The sequence below is a fragment of the Phacochoerus africanus genome, chromosome 15 (genome assembly GCF_016906955.1).
Source record: "Phacochoerus africanus isolate WHEZ1 chromosome 15, ROS_Pafr_v1, whole genome shotgun sequence".
Classification (NCBI taxonomy): domain Eukaryota; kingdom Metazoa; phylum Chordata; class Mammalia; order Artiodactyla; family Suidae; genus Phacochoerus; species Phacochoerus africanus.
Genome location: NC_062558.1, coordinates 33,728,371 through 33,750,604, shown reverse-complemented (window position 1 = coordinate 33,750,604; position 22,234 = coordinate 33,728,371). Strand labels below are relative to the sequence as shown.

The 22,234-nt window shown below is 48.6% G+C and overlaps 1 protein-coding gene across 1 annotated transcript; it reads left to right on the top strand.

Annotated features, from left to right (window-relative positions):
- The first annotated feature begins 472 nt into the window (after positions 1–472).
- Positions 473–14,043, top strand: HSPB8 (heat shock protein family B (small) member 8). Its single transcript, XM_047761115.1, has 3 exons — positions 473–1,345; positions 7,751–7,814; positions 13,031–14,043. The coding sequence occupies exons 1-3, from the start codon at positions 979–981 to the stop codon at positions 13,188–13,190; spliced, it is 591 nt and encodes a 196-aa protein (XP_047617071.1). The 5' UTR covers positions 473–978; the 3' UTR covers positions 13,191–14,043.
- Positions 14,044–22,234: the final 8,191 nt, after the last annotated feature.

The window sequence follows — 22,234 nt, the reverse complement described above, 5'->3', positions numbered from 1 at the left end:
AGTTCCCTGGTGGTCTAGTGGGTTAAGGAGCTGGCGCTGTCATTGCAGCAGCTTGGGTTGCCGCTGTGGTGCAGGTTCGATCCCTGGCCCAGGGAACTTTCGATTGCCCTGGGGGCACACACACGCACACACAAAAAAAGTAGGGGGTAGGGATTGCAACCCTGGGCTATCTTCCTTCAAAACCGCTGGGCTCCTGTCTCTCTCCTCCCCTTCTCCAGGTCCCCAGGGGATAGGCAGGATGCAGCAGGCTCTGGGGAAGGTATTTCCAGAGGGTGACCTGAGCCCTCAGCCAGGCGAGGGTTATTAATAGCCAGGCCTTAGTGCCCTGCTGGGGGCGGGCTCCGGAGGAGGGAGAGAGAGGGAGCGGGAGCGGGAGCGGGAGGGGGGCGGAGCGGAGCGCAGCTGGGGGAGGAGTGTCCAGAGAGGCTGGCAGAACTTGGCCGAGAAGGCCCCTCCCAGCCCCCTGGGAGCCCAGCTGTTCCCTCCGCGGGATTCTCGGGGGGCTGGTTCATCACCTCCGAATACTCCTGTGACAGGAGGCACTTGCAAAACCCGCCTCCAGCCCCCAGCAGCAATAAATAGAAGGCTCCCAGCCCAGAAGCAAGGAGAAGTTTCTAGGCCTGCGTCCTCGGTGTTTATTAAGCTCCCGGCTCCACCAGCAGCTCTGGCTGAGAGCCTGGACCGCCTGGGCAGAGGGTGGCTGGCTGTTCTCCGGGGAGGCTGGTGTGGAGAAGGGGGCCTGGAGAATTCTGCTGGACCAGCTAGGGGTCAGCTTTGGTGGCTGGAGTGTCTTTGGAGGCTGGGACCCCGGCCTGGTGTGACAGCCTCCGTCCCTGGCAGTGGATGGTTCAGCATTATTCCGAAGCTGAAGAATAAGCTTGGAAGACCCGCATACCCACACCACCTTGCTGTGTGAGACCTTGAGCAGGTGGCTCCCTCTCTCTGAGCCTCCGTTTCCCCTCTAGCTCAGCGGCCGCCATGGCTGACGGTCAGATGCCCTTCCCCTGCCACTACGCCAGTCGCCGGCGCCGGGACCCCTTCCGAGACTCCCCCCTGTCCTCCCGCCTGTTGGACGATGGCTTTGGCATGGACCCCTTCCCAGACGACCTGACTGCCTCTTGGCCCGACTGGGCCCTGCCTCGTCTCTCCTCTGCCTGGCCAGGGACCTTGAGGTCGGGCATGGTGCCCCGGGGGCCAACGTCGATGGCCAGATTTGGTGTCCCTGCCGAGGGCAGGAGCCCCCCACCCTTCCCTGGGGAGCCCTGGAAAGTGTGTGTCAACGTGCACAGCTTTAAGCCGGAGGAGCTGATGGTAAAGACCAAGGATGGCTACGTGGAGGTGTCTGGTGAGTGGGGAGCAGTGGGGGGAGAGAGACTTGGGGTGGGGGGGCAGTGTGGGCTTCAACCTGGAATAGCCAAGGGACCGTTCCCTAAGAAGGGAAGCTGTGACAGCAGGACACAGGTGACTTCAGGGCCCAGGAATGCAGCCCATACAAGCTATCTTTACCGAAAAGCACTCCTCTCCTGGCTTCCAGGAGAAATTTTAACCTGACTCAGCTGCTGGGTCCTTTGGGCACTGCATCAACCAGCGAACAAGAGGGAAAAAGCCACATGGAGAGTTTTGATAGAATTTGATATAAAGAAAAAGCTATGCAGATATAAAAGGTGGAAAAAGCCGGAAAGAAAGTGGGGTTCCTGCACCCCAGCATCAAGACACTGTCCGGGAGGGGGTTGCCTTTTGCTGTGTCATGATAGTACCTAGCACAGGATTCAAGAGAAACACCTTCTCTGGTCCCAAGGAAGGAAACTGAGGCAGAGTCGTTAGTATAGGGAGGCGACTTGGTAACCCTGATAGACCCTCACTCTCTGCCAGGAACTGTGCTCAGCACTTTGCCTGTGGCATCTCAATGAACATAACCAGAGGAGGTGAGTCCTGTCTATCTCCTCACAAATGAGGAAATAGAGGCCCAAAACCTGCTCAAGGCCGACCAGGATTCATGCCCAGGGTGAGGAGACCAGAAGCAAATCGATGATTTGCTGAGCACCCAGCAGGTGCCCAGGGCGACAACCTGTATATTTCTGCTCACAAATCATCCTCACTCTAGCCCTGAGATGCTGCATGGGTGTCAGGTCCCATTTTGCAGCTGAGGAGTTTGAGGCCTAGGCAGGGACTCCTCCAAGGTCACGCCGTGAGTCAGCAGTCGGATGAGTCTGGGGCTGCCCACGCCACATCCCAGCCTGGGAGACAGGATGTTTTGTGGAACAGGAAAGAGGAGTCGGAGGTTCAGTCCCTGTTAAGCAGGGTGGCAGGGAAAAGGCTTTCAGTGCCTTCCCTTCCAATTAACGCTCCATTAAAAAGAGCTTGTTCCTGGCAGGCTCCACCAGCCAGAAAATCAATAAAAGCCATTGCAGACAGGTTGGGCAGGAACAAGCCTGGGGCGGGAGGTTGGGGGGGGTGGGGGGGTAATGCTTTCAAAACCTCCCAGGGCAAAATTATAAATATCAGCAGCTCCGGAAGGTGTGGTGGGTCCTTGTATGGATGGAGGGGGCAGTCAGGGCTTTCTGAATTGGCTGGGGAGCCAGGCATCTGAAACCACTTCTCTGTGCTGTTTCCTTATCTGGAAATTGGGGTTCACACGTGGCTACACTGCATAAGGATTGTTGTCTTCAAGGAGATAATGCACGTGAATTGTGCCCAGAGTGCCTAGAACACAAAGGATCAGTATTGTTACTGTTGTTGATGTTGTCATTACAATGCTAGGCACACAAATACATATATCCATATTTGTATATGCTAGTTGCTCTTTGAGACCTGGGTTCAAATCCCACCACCGCTGTTCACTCTCTGGTTGGATATGGACAAGAAAGTCTTTTCACCATTCTGAGCCTCAGTTTCCACATCTGAAGAAAGGCGGTCATAATAATATCCATCCTGCAGTGCTGTAGGGAAGATTAAATACGCACAGACACCCTATGATAATAAATGCAGAGTGTCTGTAAAAGGGAGCTAATAATAGTGTCTGCCTGGCACTCTGCAAACAAGGTGATTATTATCACCACTCTTCTTGTCTTTGTTTTAATTAGGGTTCCACCCCAGGGTGAAGGGTCTCCCATGCCCTGTGGCCCAGGAGACCTCTGTCCGGCCTGGAGGGCTTTTTCATCTATCCTCCTTTCTAAGTGCTTCTTAACGGTTGTGGTCTGGCAGCTCCAGGCTGAGATCCCAGCTGAGTACCTTACTAATCCAGAGGCTTTGAGTCAGTCACAGAGCCTCCATTTCCACATCTGTAAAATGGGGTCATTGGAGGCTAAAATAAGACAGACAGACAGACAAGACCTTTCTAGGTTGTACATGTTTCATAGCCCTGCATTAGCAACCTCGGCTTGATGGCATCCCAGTCCCCCAAGACTTGTATAATAGGGATTTAAAAAAAACAGATCCATGTCAGGGGCTCCAGTTAAAAAGCAGCTTTCAAGGTACATGGGAAGCCAGATCAGTCTCCCATCCTACCTCACTTAATGACACAGCTATTCTTCCTCAGGCAGTGCTAAATGCAAACATATGTTGGCTCACCAGTTCCTCCTGTGGACTACCAAGGAAATATATATAGGTTTGCTACACCCATTTTACAGATGGGGAAACTGAGGCCCAAAGATAGTAACGCACCTATGATCACCTGTTTCTCTATAACAAGCTCTGAAGTTCAAAGTCAGGCCTGTCTAGACAGTTCTCAGTCAGGTTGGCTAAATCTGCTCCTAACTGAATGGCCTGGGGGCAAATCTTACCACTTCTTGGGCCTCACCTTTACCCATGGTCTTATGAGGAGTTAGACTAGATCAGAATTTGCTAAATGATGGGTTTTAAGATATCACTACACATCTGATAAATGGGGGTTTGGGAGGGTTTCCCAGGATTTTAGAAGGTAGCAGATGAAACAAAATTATAAACAGGTCTCCTCATTGCAGGACTTATCAGAGCCTTGAATTTCCTAAAGCAGTTTATGAGTCTCTGAGAAGCGGCTCTGTCTTATCTGACCACATATGAGTGTCTAGTTCCAGGGGAGTATTTGGAAAATGCTAGACTAGCCGATTTCCATCCTGTCTCACACACACCTCTCCCCAATCCTGCAGCCACTAGCCAAGAAATGTTCTCTTCATGGGCCACTGGCCCAGGCCCTGGCCAAGGAACGGGCTGGAAAGCCCCAAGGGTTTGTTCCGCCCCTTCTCCTTAGTCCCAGGGCCTCTGCCGCCTCTGGAAATAGTACCTTCTTTCTTTAGTGGGGCTGATGGCTTTCCCTGAAGTGCTGATGCCTGCTCCTTGTCACCTACATTTCTTAGTGGCATGTTGAGAAACTGGTGGTTCCCTTTTCCAGATGAGATGAGTTTTGTTTTTTGGTTTTTTTTAAAGAATCATCATTATTTTTTTCTGTTTATAAAAATATTTCTTTGGTAGAAAATGTATATAGGAGGGAGTTTCCATGTGGCCCAGTAGTAATGAACCTGACTAGTATCCATGAGGATGCAGGTTCAATCCCTGGCCTTGCTCAGAGTGGGTTAAGGATCCATTGAGCTGTGGTGTAGGCTGCAGACATGGCTCGAATCCTGCATTACTGTGGCTGTGGTGTAGGCCGGCAGTTGCAGCTCCAATTCAACCCCTAGCCCAGGAACATCCACATGCCATGGATTTGGCCCTAAAAAGACAAAAAAAGACCCCCCCCCCAAAAAAGATAATAAAGTACCTGCTCTTAAGATTTTTGTGAGAAATTAGAATTGGTGTCAGTCAGGTGCTTAGAACAGCTGTGGACACAAGGAAGCGCTATGTAAGAGTTTGCTATTATTATTCTCACCACCAACATCATCATCATCATTTATTATTTCCAGGACACCAAGTGTGCAAAAAGGCTGAGTCAGAGGCACTGGTCTGTCCCTAGGGGAAGCAGGTCTCTGGAGGCCTAGGCTTTGGGGAAGGGACCAGGACACAGACAGTGTTCCTCTGGCCACGGGCCTGTGTTAGAGTTGGGCAGCTGGTGGTCACGGACTTGGCAGGCAGAATAAACTCAGCCTCAAGTGGCAGCATGTTCATGGAATAGTATGTTCTGGTTAGACAGGCACTCTGCTTTGAAAACGAATTCCTATAAATGTACCCCTCTCTGCCCAGTTGGTAGGCAACTACATTGATGCAGCCTTTTCTAAGGGAAATTTAGCAGTATATACTCAAGCCTCAGAAATTCTAGAACTTGGAATTTATTCTAGGACATTATCAAGCCAGATTTGAAAACCTAGCTATAAGAATATTCAGAAGTTCCCACTGTGGCTCAGGGAGTTAAGAACCCGACTAGTATCCATGAGGATACAGGTTCCATCCCTGGCCTCACTCAGTAGGTTAAGGGTCCAGCATTGCCATAAGCTGCCCAGTAGGTCACGGATGCAGCAGATCTGGCATTGCTGTGGCTGTGGCATAGGCTGGCAGCAACAGCTCCAATTCGACCCCTAGCTTGAGAACTTCCATATGCCATGAGTGCAGTTGTTTAAAAAAAAAAAGAATATCCAGTGCAGGAGTTCCCTGGTGGCCTAGCTGTTAAGGAGTTGGTGTTATCACTGCTGTGGCTCAAGTTCCATCCTAGGCCAGGGAACTTCTGCATGCCTCTGGCAAGGCCAAAAAAAATTCAGTGCAGTGAATTTCTTCCAATGTCAGAAACTGTCTCAGCCAAAGCTGATGATTAAAGGAGCCATTAAAAGTCATGATGTCAAAGAATACTTGGTGTCATATGGAAAAATAATTGTAACATGTCAGAAAGAGATAAAAACACATTTCGGGCATAATATACAATATGATCTTATTTGAATAAATAGGTGATATATCTATACTATATAACATTTATGCATTTCTAAGTAACAGAAAAGTCTGGAACATGTACAAAATGTGGTTTCCTTGGGGTGATGGAATTACAGAGGGGTTTGTTTTTTTTCCTTTATTTTCTACATTTTCAAACATATACATGCGTTGTCTTATAATCAGAAAAAGTTATTACTAAAGGAATAATGGGAAGTTCCTGTTTTGGCACAGCGGAAATGAATCCAACTAGTATCTATGAGGATGCAGGTTCGATCCCTGGCCTCTCTCAGTGGGTCAGAGATCCGGTGTTGCTGTGAACTATGGTGTAGGTACAGATGCAGCTCAGATCCCACATTGCTGTGGCTGTGGTGTAGGCTGGCAGCTATAGCTCTGATTCAACCTCTAGCCTGTGAACTTCCATATGCTGCGGGTGCAGCCCTAAAAAAAAAAAAAAAATTATAAAGGAATAATGAATAATAAAAATGTAATTAATGATATAATCGCCTATAACTTGTCAGCTTAAACCAAGAAACTTGACTGCAGTAAAACAGCATATTACACAAGGTTATTTACAGTCTAGACTCTAGAGCCCCTCAGAACCATGTCCCCATGTAAATGAGGATTCTTGGAGCTGGAATGTGGCCCCACAGATGAGGAGTGAATAGTAACAAGTCCCTAATGGCTCTGCTGGGCACTAATCCCATTTTTTAAAGAGAAACTAGAGATGCTTTCTCCATTTAAAAAAAAAAAAAAAGTGAGGAGGGACAGTAGGCTCCGAATTTGTTATACAAATTGCAAGATGACAGCCGGTTTAGGTCTAAGCCTTCTTGTAATATCACATTCTTTCTTCCTAAGGAATGGAAAAAAAAAAAAAAGCCCTCACCTGCCAGCCTGGAGGAGGAAGGGCAGGCAGACTTTAACATCTTTGGGGCTCATGTGTCATTTCTGAGGGAAAGCCCCCTTTGGATGTTTTTGTTTTGCTTTGTTTTTTTAGCACATTGAAGCCTTGCTTCCAGGCAGTTCCAGAACTAGGTCCAGATAATGGGGCTCAAAAAACACATCAGAAGCTGGAATAGGCAGAGGGGCATTGGACCCCAGCCCTTGGCTTAGGTTCAGAGACTTGATTCTGAGGCCAGGGCTGCCACCCTCTAGCTAAGTGACCTTGGACTTGTCCTTGGACTTCAGTTTTCATATCAGTAAACAAGGGTTCGAAAGAAGCCCATCCTCAGAGCTGGGAAAGGGCTCTGTGTGTTATAAAACCAACTGGGTGACAAACTTGCCCCACTTTTTTCTTTTCTTTTTAGGGCCACACCCTCGGCATATGGAAATTCCCAGGCTAGGGGTTGAATCAGAGCTGCAGCTGCCAGCCACAGCCACAGCAACACCAGATCTGAGCCGCATCAGTGACCTACAGCATAGTTTACGGCAACGCCGGATCCTTAACCCACTGAGTGTGGCCAGGGATCGCACCTGCATCCTCACAGAGACTGCGTTGGGTTCCTAACCCACTGAGCCACAACGGGAACTCCCTAGCCTCACTTTTTTCCTCTACCCATTCTGGGCTGTGAGCCTCAGGGTTCCCCTGATCAACTGGGAGAGAGGGGTGAGATGCAAAATCTGGAAAATGCAGGGCCGCATTTGGGAAGCAGGAGATAGTCTCTGTGATTTCCTGAGTGTAACTCATCATTGTCCACAAACCACAGTCAAGGCCTCATGACCTGCCCTTCGTCTCACTGCATCTTCACAGCAGCCTGGGAGGTGGTATCGAATGGGGTCCACTTAGCAGATGAGGGACTGGAGGCTCAGACAGCTGGAGCCTCTAGACCAAGCCCCCAGCCACAAAGAGAAGCGGGAGCCAAGTCCTGAACGATGCCCAAGGGACATAGGTGCTGACAGGTGGCCTTCCTCTCCCTTCCAGGCAAACACGAGGAGAAGCAGCAGGAAGGCGGCATCGTTTCTAAGAACTTCACCAAGAAAATTCAGTAAGTAACTGGGCATTTGGATTTCAGGGTAGTCTTGGAGTCGGGGTGGGGGTGCCTGGGACCTGCACTCTCTCCCTCATGGGCCTCTCTCCTTCAAGACACCCCTGCCTCCAAGGTCGGGGAGTTGAACCCTCACACCTACAGGGTAGAAGATATCACAGGAAACCTGCACTAGGTTCCCAGGAAAGAGGGTAGGGTGCCTAGACCATGTGCCATCTGATCGGCTCAGTGCCCCATGAGGTGGGATTAGCAATCCCACGTTGTGGATGAGGAATCTGAGACTGAGAGAGACAAAATGACTTGTCCACAATTCCACGAAAATCAGGGCTCTCACACACTCCCGTGACATGACAGAGAGGATCTCCATCGCCATCATAGAGACCCTCTGCGCATGCCCCCAACTCCCCCGTAGCATCCTTCGAAGGCTGCTTGCTCTTGGTCTCCTGTGGCTGGGAGAATGTGTCCCTTTCCTGGAGCATCCCTAAAAATCCAGCTGGAAGGTGCCCTGACATCATCCTCTCTCACTGTCTAGAGGGGTTTTGAGGCTGGGGAATCACGCCAGCAGCAGGAAGACCACCAGGCTGAGTCCCTGGATCAAAGCGACACCAAGACCCTGATGGCGATACCTGTAGGAGGAAGAGACAGACGCTGATGGCCTGGGGCTTCACACATGCACCTTCCCCCATTCAGCGGGGGCTCCTGGCCCCAAAGTCTTTTCCCAGTCCCACTTAGGCTTTGCCGCAGAGGGATGCAGTGGGGAAAAGAGACATTACCCTCATGTATTCTAGGGAAACAATCTCCCAGAGGTGAAGCGATGTACCCGAGGTCCTTAAAATTAGCATTTTCAATGGCCCCTTGAACTCTGAGTTCATCCTCTGAGCAAGGAACACCCTCTCCTCATCTGTGAAAGGGATGGATGGATGCTCATTCCCGCCTTGCGGAGTTACCAACAGAAAATGAGATGAGGTCCTTGAAAGTGGTGGTTGGATATTATTGTCCTTGTTACTGAATCCTGACTCCTCCCCTCACCATGGCAAAGATGCCGTGTGTCTAGAGAGACTGAATGCCCTGAATTCTGAGGCTTCTTTCAGCTTTAGGATTCTGCAGTCCTGTCTCTTCCAGCCTGTGCCCATCCCTAACCCACCCGGCGCCTCTGGAGTACTTAGAAGCCTGCGGACACTTCCTGATAAGGCAATCGCCAGTTTTCTTCAAGCGCACTGGCTCTCTGGCTATCCCCAAGACCTACCCCTTTCCCTAGTACCACAGCCAGATCAAACGTTGCTGAGAGGGGAACAATGAGCAAGAGGGAGGGGGAGGGCTGATGTTTCTTTTAAGAGACTGAAATGAGGTCTCAGGGTGGAATCCCAGGCTGGGCAAAGCTGGGAAAGGGACTGAGCTGGAACGCAGTTGGCAAATTCATCATCTCTCGAAGACAGCCGTTTCATGGACCTCGCCATCTCTGAGGCCTCTGGGAAAACAGCCTGCTGGGAGTTACTTGACCAGAGAGAAATGCCTAAAGCTGCTGGAGGCAGGGCTGCGGTTCAGCTGGGGCTCAGCAGCTAAGCTGGGTTGGTTGTTACAATATTGGACTAACCATTGCCAAGAGCCCCCGGAGGCTCTCCTGAGTCAACTGGCTGTCCTGACCCTGTCCCTGGGTTCCTCCAAACCTCCCCATGTTCCCCAAGACCCCCCACCCCCACCCCCCACCCCCCCCATCACTGAGGCATGGATCTGTTCATTCCACTGGGTTGATGTCCAGGTATACCAGTTGTGAAATTCACCTCTGAGTGTTAGGAGTCCTGGTGCCATAATTGAGTGAGTAACTTGGAGCAACTTGCTGAACTGCTCTGAGCTTCCATTCCCATATCCCCTCATTCCCTCAGGATGAGGAAGGACGGATGTGTAGAAAGCTTTTAGCACCATGTGCGCCTAGTCCATGGGAACTAATGCTGTTAAAGACTCCACAAGGCTGGAGTCACACAAGAGCCACTGGGATTCCTGGACCTCCCACCCAGACCCTAGACACCAAGCAGGAAGGCTAGGGTTTGGGATGGCCCTGGCTCCATCTTAAGGGTCTCAGTCCCTCTCCCAGGAAGAACTCCAGTCACTAGAGAACAGGGAAGGTACTCCAGCCAGGCTGAGATCCTTGGAGACTTCCTCCCAGACCAGCTGCTACAGCTGTTTGCTTTAGCCATGGGGCTAGGAAATTCTTCTCAACGCATCCATCTACATGTGAAAGGCCCCATTTTGAGTGGATGAGGGAGAGAGGGGAGAGGTCTTGGAATTTGCCAGTGAGGTTGGGTACAGGGCAGAGTCTGTAGATGGGATCTTTTCCAAACCCAACTGGACTGAGAGGACAAGGGGATACAGGAAGTCATCAATGGAAGATGCCCAGAACCAAAGCAGGCATCTTCCCAGGCATCTGATCTGCCATTTGCTGACACCTGTGTGTCCAGAGCCATGGTAAAAGGTTTAAAGGTTTAAACCTTTTATTCCATCTTCCCAAGAATCCTATGGAGTAGGTATTACTAAGCTCATCTTGTGGATGAGAAAACTGAAGCTCAGAAGATAATGGGACTCAACTGTCATAGACAGTAATGAGCAGATCTGGGATTTGAACACAGGTCTCACCACCTTCAAAGGCCATGACCTTCTTACTTAGGGGAGACCAAAGGAGTCGTGTGCATGCCATCTTCAGCTATTTTTTTTTGCCTTACATGCTTAACAGTATTTGCTCATGACTTTTTTTCCATCAACTGGCTTTTGATAAGGTTCAGTTCTCATCAGTAAAACATTCACTGAAGAAGGCAATGGTAAAATAAATCTGATGAAAGCAAAATAGATAGTGTTGCCTGCCTGAGGGTCTAAGTCATTGATCAGCTCTTCGTTAAAAGAGAGAAGATAGCAAAAGATAGAGGCTAAGGTGTTAAAGGCATGTGAATACCGAGCTGAGGCTTTCACTTCTATATAAACTAATAAGGAGGAATAACTTTCCCACCAGGCGGGTTCAACACAGAGGTCACCTAGTGAGACCTGTTGAACGAGCCTGTCCCCATCTTGGGGCCTGCATTTCTCCACGTGTAATATGAGTGCATTGTCCTAGATAATCGAGGTCCTTTGCAGCCCTGACATTTCATGGGTCAGTGATTGTGCTAAATATTCACAGCTGTCAAGGTTCCCACTTGTATGACCAACACCTACAATAACAATAGAGAGACTGAAACTTACTGAGCACTTACTGTATGCCAGGCACTGTGCTAAGCCCTTGGCGTTCATTATCCCACATAATTCTCACACCACCCTAAGAGACAGATGCTCTTTTAAATCCCCTTTTCTGACAAGGAAATATGTTAAGAGAGGTGAGATCACTGGCCCAAGGTCATACAATTCTGGAAGAGCCAGAATTTGAACTTGGGTCTACCTGCCTATAAAGTCCATACTTGTGGACCACAGCTGCCCTGTCATATTGTCCCAGGAGCTCTATAGGTTGGCGTGCAAAGGGTTAAACAGAGTCAGCCTCCATCTGCAGCCAAGAGGGACGTCCCCACTTTTGGCCTTGTCTCTATTTCAGAAGTTTGACTTGGCAACTTCCCAAGTTCCCTTTCTGTTCCCTCCTTCCCCACAGGCCCCCTATTAATCTCCATGGCTCCAATTTGGCAGGCGTCTCCATGGTAAATGCAATTCATGTGGCTACAGGTTGCTGTTCACAGAAACAAAACTCCCCAGCCCCTCCAGGAAGGGCCCCACCCATGATCAGAATGGGCTTACCCTTTTTCCTCATCCTTTCAGCAAGACCCCTGCGTTTATAACAGGGCAGAGCCAGCCAGGATGGTTGGCACCTATGGTGATTGAATCTTCTGGCTTTCTCTACCAGTGACCCTTTTCACAAGGCTGATGCCAAGGGAGGCAGTAGAGCATCACAACCAGCTACTCTGAGTTTGGATACCAGGCTTTCACTTCTCTTCCCTTCGGCTGCCTGCTGGCTATGTGACCTTGGGCAACTCAGTTCACCTCTCTGACCTCATCTGTAATTTGGGGATGGTATGGTAACAGAAGTTGCCTGGTGGGATCACTGCAACTAAGTGAGATGATTCCGGTGAAGCCCCTGACACATCGAAAGTGCTCAGAAGGTCACAGTTTTCAAGATTTTTATTAATAATGGAATCCCAAAGAGGTCATAACATGGTCACACATTTCCAACAGCTGGTTGTTGAAATCATGCCCCAGATAGCCTCAATCACCCAAAACAATCCCCAAATCATAAGTGGAACCAGATTTGGACTCAGCAATCCCCTCTTTGATGCTTTTCAGCTTACTGAGCCTGGCATTTGATTTCCTCAAGTCTCTAGTAAAGGTATCATGCAACAGTCCTATTAATTCCTACCTATTAAACATTCTGCGCTTTTCAGGAAGCCCCAACCATGTAATGCCTATAAATGTGTTTTAGGAATAACACTATGACCTGCTAAGAGATAGTTAAGAGGTGACCCAAATCAAGGCTCATTCTAAGCATCTTAGAATATGTTGCCATCTGAAGTCTAGCCATTGCCCAGCCTGACCCGTTTATCTAGCAAGCTGCCTATTCTCCATCACTTCCACCAGTAACTCATTGTGTAGTGAAGCATCCTCCAGCAGCCACATGACAAATGAAAATGTCATTTACTGTAACTTCTTATTTCTATTCTATAAAGGGAGGGTAGTGGTGGTCATTTCTGAGCTCTCAACCAGGGACCAAATAGCTGGGCTCATGGGTCTGTTTTAAGTTGCTGTTGAAGCATCATTTGACCATTTGCAGAGCATGGTCAGATCATCTCATTCTAGAGCTTTGAATACTCTGCAAATTTAATATTATTATTCCCATTTTGCAGATGAGGAAACAGGTTCAGAGCCACTGAGTGACCTTTCCAAGATCACATGGATAGAAAGGGGCAGAGCCAGGGTTCAAACCCAGCATTGTATGCCCTTGAAGCCTAAGCTCTTACCAAAAATACTTTCTTTCAGTTCTTATTGTGGCTCAGCAGGTTAAGAATCCGACTAGTACCCACAAGGATGCAAGTTCTATCCCTGGCCTCCCTCACTCAGTGGGTTAAGGATCCAGTGTTACCTCTGCTGTGGCTCAGGTTACTGCTGTGGCGTGGGTTGGATCCCTGGCCTGGGGCATGCCAAAAAAAAAAAAAATTATTTTAAATAATAAATGAATCTTGTGTTTCTCCTAGGCTTCCTGCAGAGGTGGATCCTGTGACAGTATTTGCCTCACTTTCCCCAGAAGGCCTGCTGATCATCGAAGCTCCCCAGGTCCCCCCTTACTCACCATTTGGAGAGAGCAGTTTCAACAACGAGCTTCCCCAAGACAACCAGGAAGTCACTTGTACTTGAGAGCCCAGTCTTGGCCCTTCCTTGTTCCCTCCCCAACCCCAGGGCTTCTCTGATTCCAGGATACATTACTTTAGCTGAACTCATAGATTTAGTGCAAGTAAAATGTTGGGGGTCGGGATGGATTGACCAGATTCCCTGGATAGCGTAGCAGTAGGTTTTCCCGCAAGATGGCGCAACTGGCAGGCCATACTCTGTTGCGTTAGGCCAAAAGGCTGGGAGTTTTTCTTTCTTTCCCTTTTCTATTGCAATGAAAATATTGCACATTCTACAGTTGCAAAACAAAAGGGGACATAACATTTCACATTGTATCTTACCTTGCAGCTAATGCAGGGGTTGCTTTTCTCTGGGGACCTCCCCATCACTCAGATTCCCATTCTGGGCTCCCAGTGTCCATGCCTGCCCCATGGTTTGCTTGATGGAGCCCAGTAGCTCACCCCACGGTGTTTCTGCAGCCCTGGTTTACAAAGGGTTATAGACAGGTCTTACGTCCCCATCTGGGATTTATCTAACAGCCACATGAAAAGAAACAGTGCCTTCTGCCCTCCACCCAGGCATTTATAGCATGTTCCCAAGCTGGCCCTCCTTGAAGACTCTGGAAGCCCCTTAGTTTATTTTCTGGCTAAAGGCCCCCCTTTCTTGTGTCTCCTATGTCCAAGTCGGGATTTTTACAGAGGGGGCTGTCTCCAGACAGCTCTACCAGGAACCAATCAAAGGCCAGACAGCCTGGCAGGCAGACTAGTGGTGTTGTGTATATGGGTGGGATGTGTGTGTCATTGTTTTTTGAATTGTGCTGTTGTTTAGGGGGAAATGGTAGTACATTATTATAATAATAATAAAGGAGCTGATGTTCTTAGCCTTGTGTGTTGTTTTCATGTGAACTAAAGGCTGTACCGCTTAGACATCCAACATCAACTAGGGATGCTTCTGGCTGTGAATAATAATGCCCAAGGCAGAGGCAGTTTAAATAACATAAACGTCTGTCTAACTTTATAAGGAGTTTAGATATGAGTGATTTCAGAGTTACTTTTTTCACTGTTATGCCACGAAGAACCCAGAGTCTTTTTCTTTTCCCTCTGCCATCTCTGACAAGTCGAAAGTTCTAACCTCATGTTTGCAAGATGGCTGCAGCAGCTCCAAGCATCTCAGCCTCATATGACAATATATAGGCAGAGAAGACAAGGGTAAAAAAGTGTTCTTGTCTGGCTTTCTCTTTTAATCAGATCTTTTCCAGAAGCTTTCTCTCAGCAGCTTTCTGTCTTTTATTTCATTAACAAAAACTGGGTCACCTGGGTTCCCTGCAGCCAATCACTGGCAGATGGAAAGGGATCACATGATGGGCTTAGATCAATATTGATTTGTCCTTTGAGGCTGGGAACATTGCTGCCTGAAAAAAACAAGGTTGTTTTGGGAAAGGGGACAGGGGTGTAACTGCTGAAAGGGCCATCAACAGTACAACACTTGCCACACACTGATGCTGCCAGGAGCCCAGAATCAGTAGGGGAGGTGGGAAGCAGGTCTGCTGGCAGATACAGTGCATCAGTTAGAATTGTTTCTTTGCTAAGTGCTAGAAAACCCTACTCAAACTGATTTCAGCAAAAGGGTTATTTATTGGGCACACCTGAGAAGTCCAACATAAATGCTGCTTTCAGTCTCTAAGTTAACAGAACTCAGTTTCTTCTCTCTGTCTCTTGGTCCTGCAGTGTCAGCTCCATTCCCAGTCTCCATGTTGCCCCAACCCCCCTTGCTCCTACCCCTCCATGTCCCTGGGTCCTCTCCTGTGGTCACAAGACAACTGTGATCACTATAGCCCCACATCTCCCCACATTCCAGTCCCCACTGAGAAAAGCCAGCCCATGCTTCTGCCGGGAGTCATTCTTATTGGACCAGCTTGAGTCACATGACCATCCCCAAGCTAAGCACAGCCCAGGAAAGCAGTATTTTAATTGGTAAACCCGGGGTCACATGCTCCATCCCTGGAGCCAATCTCATTTAATCCTCTGATACCCCAGGAAGGAAATGTTAATTTTACAATGAAGAAACTGCATCTAAGAGAAGAGACTTGGGTAAGCCCTACAGGAATAAACCTGGATGTTTGTTTTTGGAAGAGTTAATGAGTTGCTGAGCTGCTTTTTAAGAGCACCTCCAAATGCCCAGGTGACAGCAGGAATCAGTGACTGTTTCCTGAGTGCTTATTTATTTTGGTCTCATACTAGGAGCCAAGCCTCCAGCAATCAGTGAGCCAGGATCCCTGCCCACAGGGAGCTCACAGACCAGTAACAGAGGCAGGCAGATAATAGAAAGCTCTCACTAAATTCTTACTGTGTGCCAGACCCCATGCTGAGTGCTTTATGTGTATTAATGGATTTAATCACCAGGCAATCCTATGAGTGTTATGGAACCAAACTTGGATCCGGCGGCCCTCTGGCGCTAAAGCCAATTTACTGACACGGGGTTGTGTTGAAGGAAAGTGAAACGTTTACTGCAGGTGTCAAGCAAGGACTCTAGGCAGCTATGTTCAAAAGGCCTGAACTAACTCAGGCTTTCAGGGGACAGTTTTTGAAGACAGGGTGAGGGAGAGGGTTGCTGAGGTTTGTGATCTGCTCATCGATATTCTTCTAAATGGTTGATGGTGAGGTAATTGGGAGTTAACACCATCAACCTTCTGGTTCCAACCAGTCTGTGGTCTCCATGCTTGTGGCCAGCAGGTAGTTAACTTCTCCCCCCTGGTTGGGGTTTCAGTATCTGCACAACAGTTCAAAGGATTTGGCTCAGAGTATTACCTATAGCCCATGAGGAGGAACTAAAGGTCCTTGACTTTGTTTAATGGCTCAACTGTTATTATTTGTCTTGCTTGACTATTTTCCTTTATTTCTGCCTTTTCTCACCTCTCTGAGGAAATTTCTTCTCTGGAACTTGGGGAAGGTTTAGGAGGCTAATATTTTACTACAAACAACAGGCAGGTGGAGGAAGGGTGTGGAGGTGAGGGGTCTATTCTGAGGAGGCCCCATAGGGTCCTGCTTGGTTACATGAGGTAGGCTCAAATCTTATCTCCATTTTACAGATAAGAACATTGAGGCCTGGAAGGCTTAAGGGCACAACTGGTAAGCAACAACAGGCCCAGGGAGAATGACTCAACTATTAACTAGTACCCTGTTCTGCCTTTTTCTCAACAAAGCCACGTGTAAGTATATCTTAAGTGCATCCATCCAACTTGTGAGAAGAGAAGTGATATTTCAAATCGGGGCTTTGCGGGCACAGTTGTTGGACTTGAGCAAACAGAGTTAGGGGTGGGCAGGTGCCTCCCAGGCAGAAGAAAACACATGAGCCAAAGTGAAAGGTATGTCCCTTTTAAAAATCCTTGGATGGTCCCCCCCGCCTTCTTGCTCAGAGGATTGAGTCCAAGCTTCTTTGCAAGACTTGCAAGGCATTATGGGATCTCTCCTCAGGTTACCGCTCTGCACCCTCCCCTAAGCCACCACCCTCGGCCTCCAGCCGCACCCGGCTTCCCTTTGTTCTCTAACCAGACAGGTGCTCTCTTGCTCCCAGAATTTTGGAGTACACTGCTCTCTCTCTCTCATCCCCAGTGATGACTCTTCCACCCTCTTCTTTGGCAACTTCTCTAGATTCTCAGCTCAGACTCCCGCCAGGCTGGCCAGAGCCCCGTCACCATTATTCCCATTCCAAAACTGCACATCCTATACCAGCTTAGGTATTTGGGTAGCAGAAAAATAATAACAATCATCATAAAATAATAATAGCAATCATCACAATAACTCAAACTGATCCCAACTGCTCTGCTTTCAAGGTTGGAGGGAGAAATCATTCGCATAAAGAGGAAAATCCCTACTCATTTGATATTTGTCCAGGGCATATTTCCTGGGCAGTATCAAGTGCAAGGTCCTGTGCTGGGGCTCAGGTTACCATTGCTTTGTTTCTCTCCACTTTGAGAGCCTGGTGAGATAAAGAGAAAAGCCAAGATTTCATTTCCATATTCACCAGTTGTGAGCTCCTGAATGGTGAGACCCCAAGCAGGTAGAAGGGAGAGCCCACCCACCAGAAATCAGTATGTGTTGATTGAATGAATGAATGAACAGTGAGTGTGGGTCACCCTGGATAATTAGACCAAAGGTATCATCTCAGAACCCAGAAAGCCAGCTCATTGCAGTTCTGAGAGCTTCTAGCTTAAAGACACGAGTCTTCAAAATAGATGACTTGGCCCCTCCCCAGAGGTCTCCACGGAAATAACAGAGGAATATTCCAGAGCTCTCCCTCCAATGATGATGCTGGGGACAGGGCGTGCCCAGCTCCTGCCTCCACCGTCCACCCCCCTGACCCAGCTTCCCGGAAAGTTTTCTCCTCAGCCCACCTCCCAACTACCTGCCCGCCAGCCGCTGCCAATGGTGATCTATGGAGATGATTTGACCTTGAAGGGAAGAAACAAATTAATGTGTCTCAAAATAAATTCCTGGAATCAGTGGCTGGGCTTCTCCTCCACCCCCTCCTCTCAGTGCCTCACAAGTTGTGCATCATAATGTGAAAATCAATACACTCTCTTAAATGAGCCAACACCTGGCCCTGGGTTGGGGGTGGTGTGTAGGGCTGCTGAGAAGCTCCCTCCCACCCAGAGCCCTGGGCCCAGGAGTCCCCAGACCAGGTGGGAGTTTCAAGGCCTGTCGTGGGCTCTGCTCTCTGGTTGCTGAGGGCTGGTGGAGTCGCCCTGTCTCTGCAGTAAGTGCAACCCAGCCGACCACCAGCGCCCAGGCCTCCCTGGGGCAAGGGGCGGTGGGCTCTCTGGTGGCTCCTGAGGGAAAGGGAAGGGCGGCTGTGTGCAGTAGCATGGCCATGATTATTCTCCAAGACACCTGAGATAGGGGAGGGGAGGAGACGTCAGGTCTCATCCCCCACAGTTCAGCCATTCAGTGGGTATTTGCTAATAGGGCCTTTCTTCAGGCTCGGCGCCAGTTCAACTGAGTGCCCAGGTACAATGGAGACAGGTATCCAAATACTGAAATACTTCCATGCCCCTTGATAAATAGCACTGTCTCTAAGCTGCTCCCGGTGGCCTAGCCTTTATTAAGCAGTTCCTTTTATTCTGATGCTTTGGCCACCTGGGGCCTTGCTGACTCTGGAAGGATGGCCCCTCTCAAAGACCTGCAAGCACTCCTTTCTGCTGAACACCAGTCCAGAGCCCCCACCCCACTCCCATTCTTGATCACACTCTGAGCCACTACTCACCTGCCCTAATCATTCAGGTTCAGGTACCAAACAACCAGGGACAGCCCTATGCCCAGAGCCCACAGACATGATTCAAACTAGCCCATTCAAAGCTTGTTTCTCCTGCCTCACTTACTCCTTCCCACAGAAGCCACATTCAAGGCTCTTGGCCACATTCTGCCTCCTGACCAACCTGGGTGCTTCCTCCTGTGGCCCCCATGGCCTGGTGAGCCCCTTCTCTTGGGCATCTGTGAATGAAAACGAGCTGTCTTTTCAATGGCAATGGTCTCCTGATCTTTTAGCCACACCATACCTGAATAACGAGAAAAACCTTCATTTTAAAATTTAGATACCTCCCTCTACTTCTCCCAAGGCCATTAGGAATCTGAGTTCAGATCCCAGCTCTGCACTTGCCCTATGAGTAACCTTGTCCCTTGCCCTCAAGGGCATTTGTTTTCTTGTTGACAAAAGATAATGTGGATGGCAAGGCAGGGCTGGTGTGAGGAAACAGCATCAGTCTTTAGATCAGCAGCCAGCCATTCTGAATAGCCAGTGCCCTTGCCCTGCCAATTGTTAAGGATACTGAGTTCCCCCCATACCCTCCCTTCACCAGGCCTCCTATATATCAGGAACCCCCCTGGGCCCTGGAGAACAAGGCAGACCTGAGTCCTGGCCTTAAGTGTCTCATGGGGATCTCAGGCCACATGTTAGTAGGCAAAGAAAATAGGAGGGTCCAGGGCAGAACTAAGAGTGGGCCCTGAGATCAGGGAGCAGCAAGGCCATTAGGGACCTGAGTTTGGATCCCAGCTCTGCTTCTCGCCCCATGAGTAACCTTGTCACTTGACCTGTATGGACATTAGTTTTCGTATCCACAAAACTGGGTGATGGTGGGGTAGCGCTGGTCTGAGGATTATGCATGTGCAGGCAAAGGGCTCCACCCACAGGTGCTAGCACAGAGGAGGTCCAGAGTGAATGGGAAGCAGGGACTGGGGGTCTCAGGCTGACCCCAGCCAGTAAGGCTGAACCAAGGATTTCCCAGGGACCCATGGTAGGTCTGAACCAGTGGCCTCTGAGTCCATATTGGAGCCAACGCTCTCCCAGCTCCTGCCTCCCAATTCTCAGTGTCTCCATTTGGGAGAAGAAGAGAGGGAATTGAGGGCATTGAAGGGATTTTGGTCTCCAGTGTCAGAGGTCTAGAGGTAACTCTGATAACCCATCTCTAATCTTAGTGACTTCCCCGACCCCTGACCAAGAATGAGCATATTTTAAATCAGGAGATTTTCAGATTATGACTTTGGAATCTAAATGATTTTTTCTTTTTTTCTTTTTTTAAGGACCACACCTGTAGCATACGGAGGTTCCCAGGCTAGGGGTCAAATCAGAGCTACAGCTGCCGGCCTGCACCACAGCCACAGCAACATGGGATCCAAGCTGTGTCTGTGACCTACACCACAGCTCACTCCAACGCCGGATCCTTAACCCACTGAGTGAGGCCAGGCATCGAACCCACATCCTCATGGATACTAGTCCAGATTCATTTCCACTAAGCCATGATGGGAACTCCTGAATGATGTTGTTTTTTGTTTTTTTAATGAAAGAGAATGACTTTAGCCCTTTATCCTTCAGCACTGTCCTGGGAACACAGCAAGTGTTTGGAATATCAGCTATTACCATCATTGTTGCTATTGTTGGTTATCCTGCAAAACCACCGTGGAAAGGTTATTTTTTTCATGTTTTTTTTTTAATTTTATTGGGAGTATAGTTGACTTATAAGGTGTACAGCAAAGTGAATCAGTTATACATATATGCATTCTCTTTCAGATTCTTTTCCTATGTAGGTCACTACAGAGTATTGAGTAGATTTCCCTGACCTACATGGTAGGTCCTTGTCACTTATCGATTTTTTTATGCAGTAGTGTGTATATGTTGATTCCAATCTCCCAGTTTATACCATTTCCCTTTGGTAATCATAAGTTTGGTTTTGGAATCTTCGTGTCTGATTCTGTTTTGTGAATATGGTTTTTTTTTGTATAATTTTTAAAATTAGATTCCACATATTAGTGATCTCATATGATGTTTATCTTTCTTTGGCTTACTTAGTATGATAATTTCTAGGTCTATCCATGTTGCTGCAAATGGCATTATTTAATGCTTTCTTATGGCTGAGTAGTACCCACTGTGTATATGTACCGTATCTTCTTTATCCATTCCTCTGTGTTCCTTTCATGTCTCAGCTATTGTCAATAGTGGTGCAATGAACAGTGGTGTATCTTTTCAAATTATGGTTTTCTCCAGATAGATGCCCAGGAGTGAAATCATTGGATCATAGGGTGGTTCTGTATTTAGTTTTTTAAGGAATCTCCATACAGTTCTCCATCGAGGCTGCACCAGCATACATTCCTACCAATAGTGTTAGAGGGTTAAGAGAACACGGTGGAAGGGAAAGGGTCAGACAGTAGGCTGGTGTTAGATTTGAGCATCTTCTTCCCTAGAAGACCTGGAGATTTAGAGATGCAGCTGGGCAATGCTGCTTGGCTAGGCTCACACCTCCCTCCACCAGGTTGGGAATGGAGGTGTCAGGGTGCTCTCCCAGGCTGGAACCCAGGCACCCAGCCTCCAGCATCCCTCACTGGCTGAGGGGAAGGTAAGTGTGGGGAAATACTTAGCTTTGGAAATCCTTCCAGCGATTCTGATGGTCTCGGGTGGCACCTGGGCATGGATATTTTTTAAAAGCTCCTCAAGGATTCCAATTTGCAGCCAGGGTTAGGAACCACTGGAGAATTGGGGTTGGGGGACTGTACAGGAGGTTCCCAGAGGAGGCTTGGACCCAGCCTGGGTGGAGTAAGAGTAGTTACTGGGGGCTTCTAGGAAGAAATATTGTCAAAGTTGAAAGGATGAGTATTAATAATAATCACAGCATCATTAAATGTGTACTAGCTGCAAGGCACCATCCATGCTTTTCACATCCATGTTTCCATTGAACCTGTAGCCAGACTGCAGTGATGCAGAAATGTGCCCCAGTCCCCACAGCTGGGACGTGGCAGAGGGACTGAGCCAATTTTCAACTCAGGCAGACTGGTTCTAGATCATTGTGTGAGCTAGGCTGGGTTGGGGGGCTGGGGAAAGAAGGATTAAGAGTTAAGAGTTTCTGGAGTTCCCATTGTGGCTCATCAGAAGTGAACCCGACTAGGATCCATGGGGATGAGGGTTCAATCCCTGGCCTCAGTCAGTGGGTTAAGGATCTGGCATTGCTGTGAGCTGTAGTATAGGCTCGGCTACAGCTCTGGTTTGACCCGCTAGCCTGGGAACTTCCATATGCCAAAAGTACGGCCCTAAAATAGGAAAAAAAAAAAAAAGAGTTAAGAGTTTCTGGCAGAGGGAATAATGCCAGAAAAAACAAAACTCTTAATCCTCATTCAGAGCCTCAGTCTCTTCACCTATAAAATGGTTCTTATTCATCACTGCCGTGAATATCCCCCACAGGGTGGCTGGGAAGATGAGAGTTTGTAAATCAAACAAGACTGTTGCTTAGTTATTATCACCATCCACCCATCTTAGTAAAGCAGGAAGGGCAGAGGAAAGTCATAGACCAGCTGTCTTGAACACGTTGCCTAGTGACCTGATATCATGGGATGATTTCCTTTCTCTTCTGCCTGTTTGCACTCCGTCAGAGCTGCGTGACAGACTGGCTTGTTCTGATTCTGACAGTGACAGCTTACAAAATCCACAGCAGACAGGATGACAGAGCTGACTGTCAGTGGCTCTGCACGTGCGCGCGCGCGCACACACACATACACACGAAACTCAGATCTATGTCAGCACAGACACCA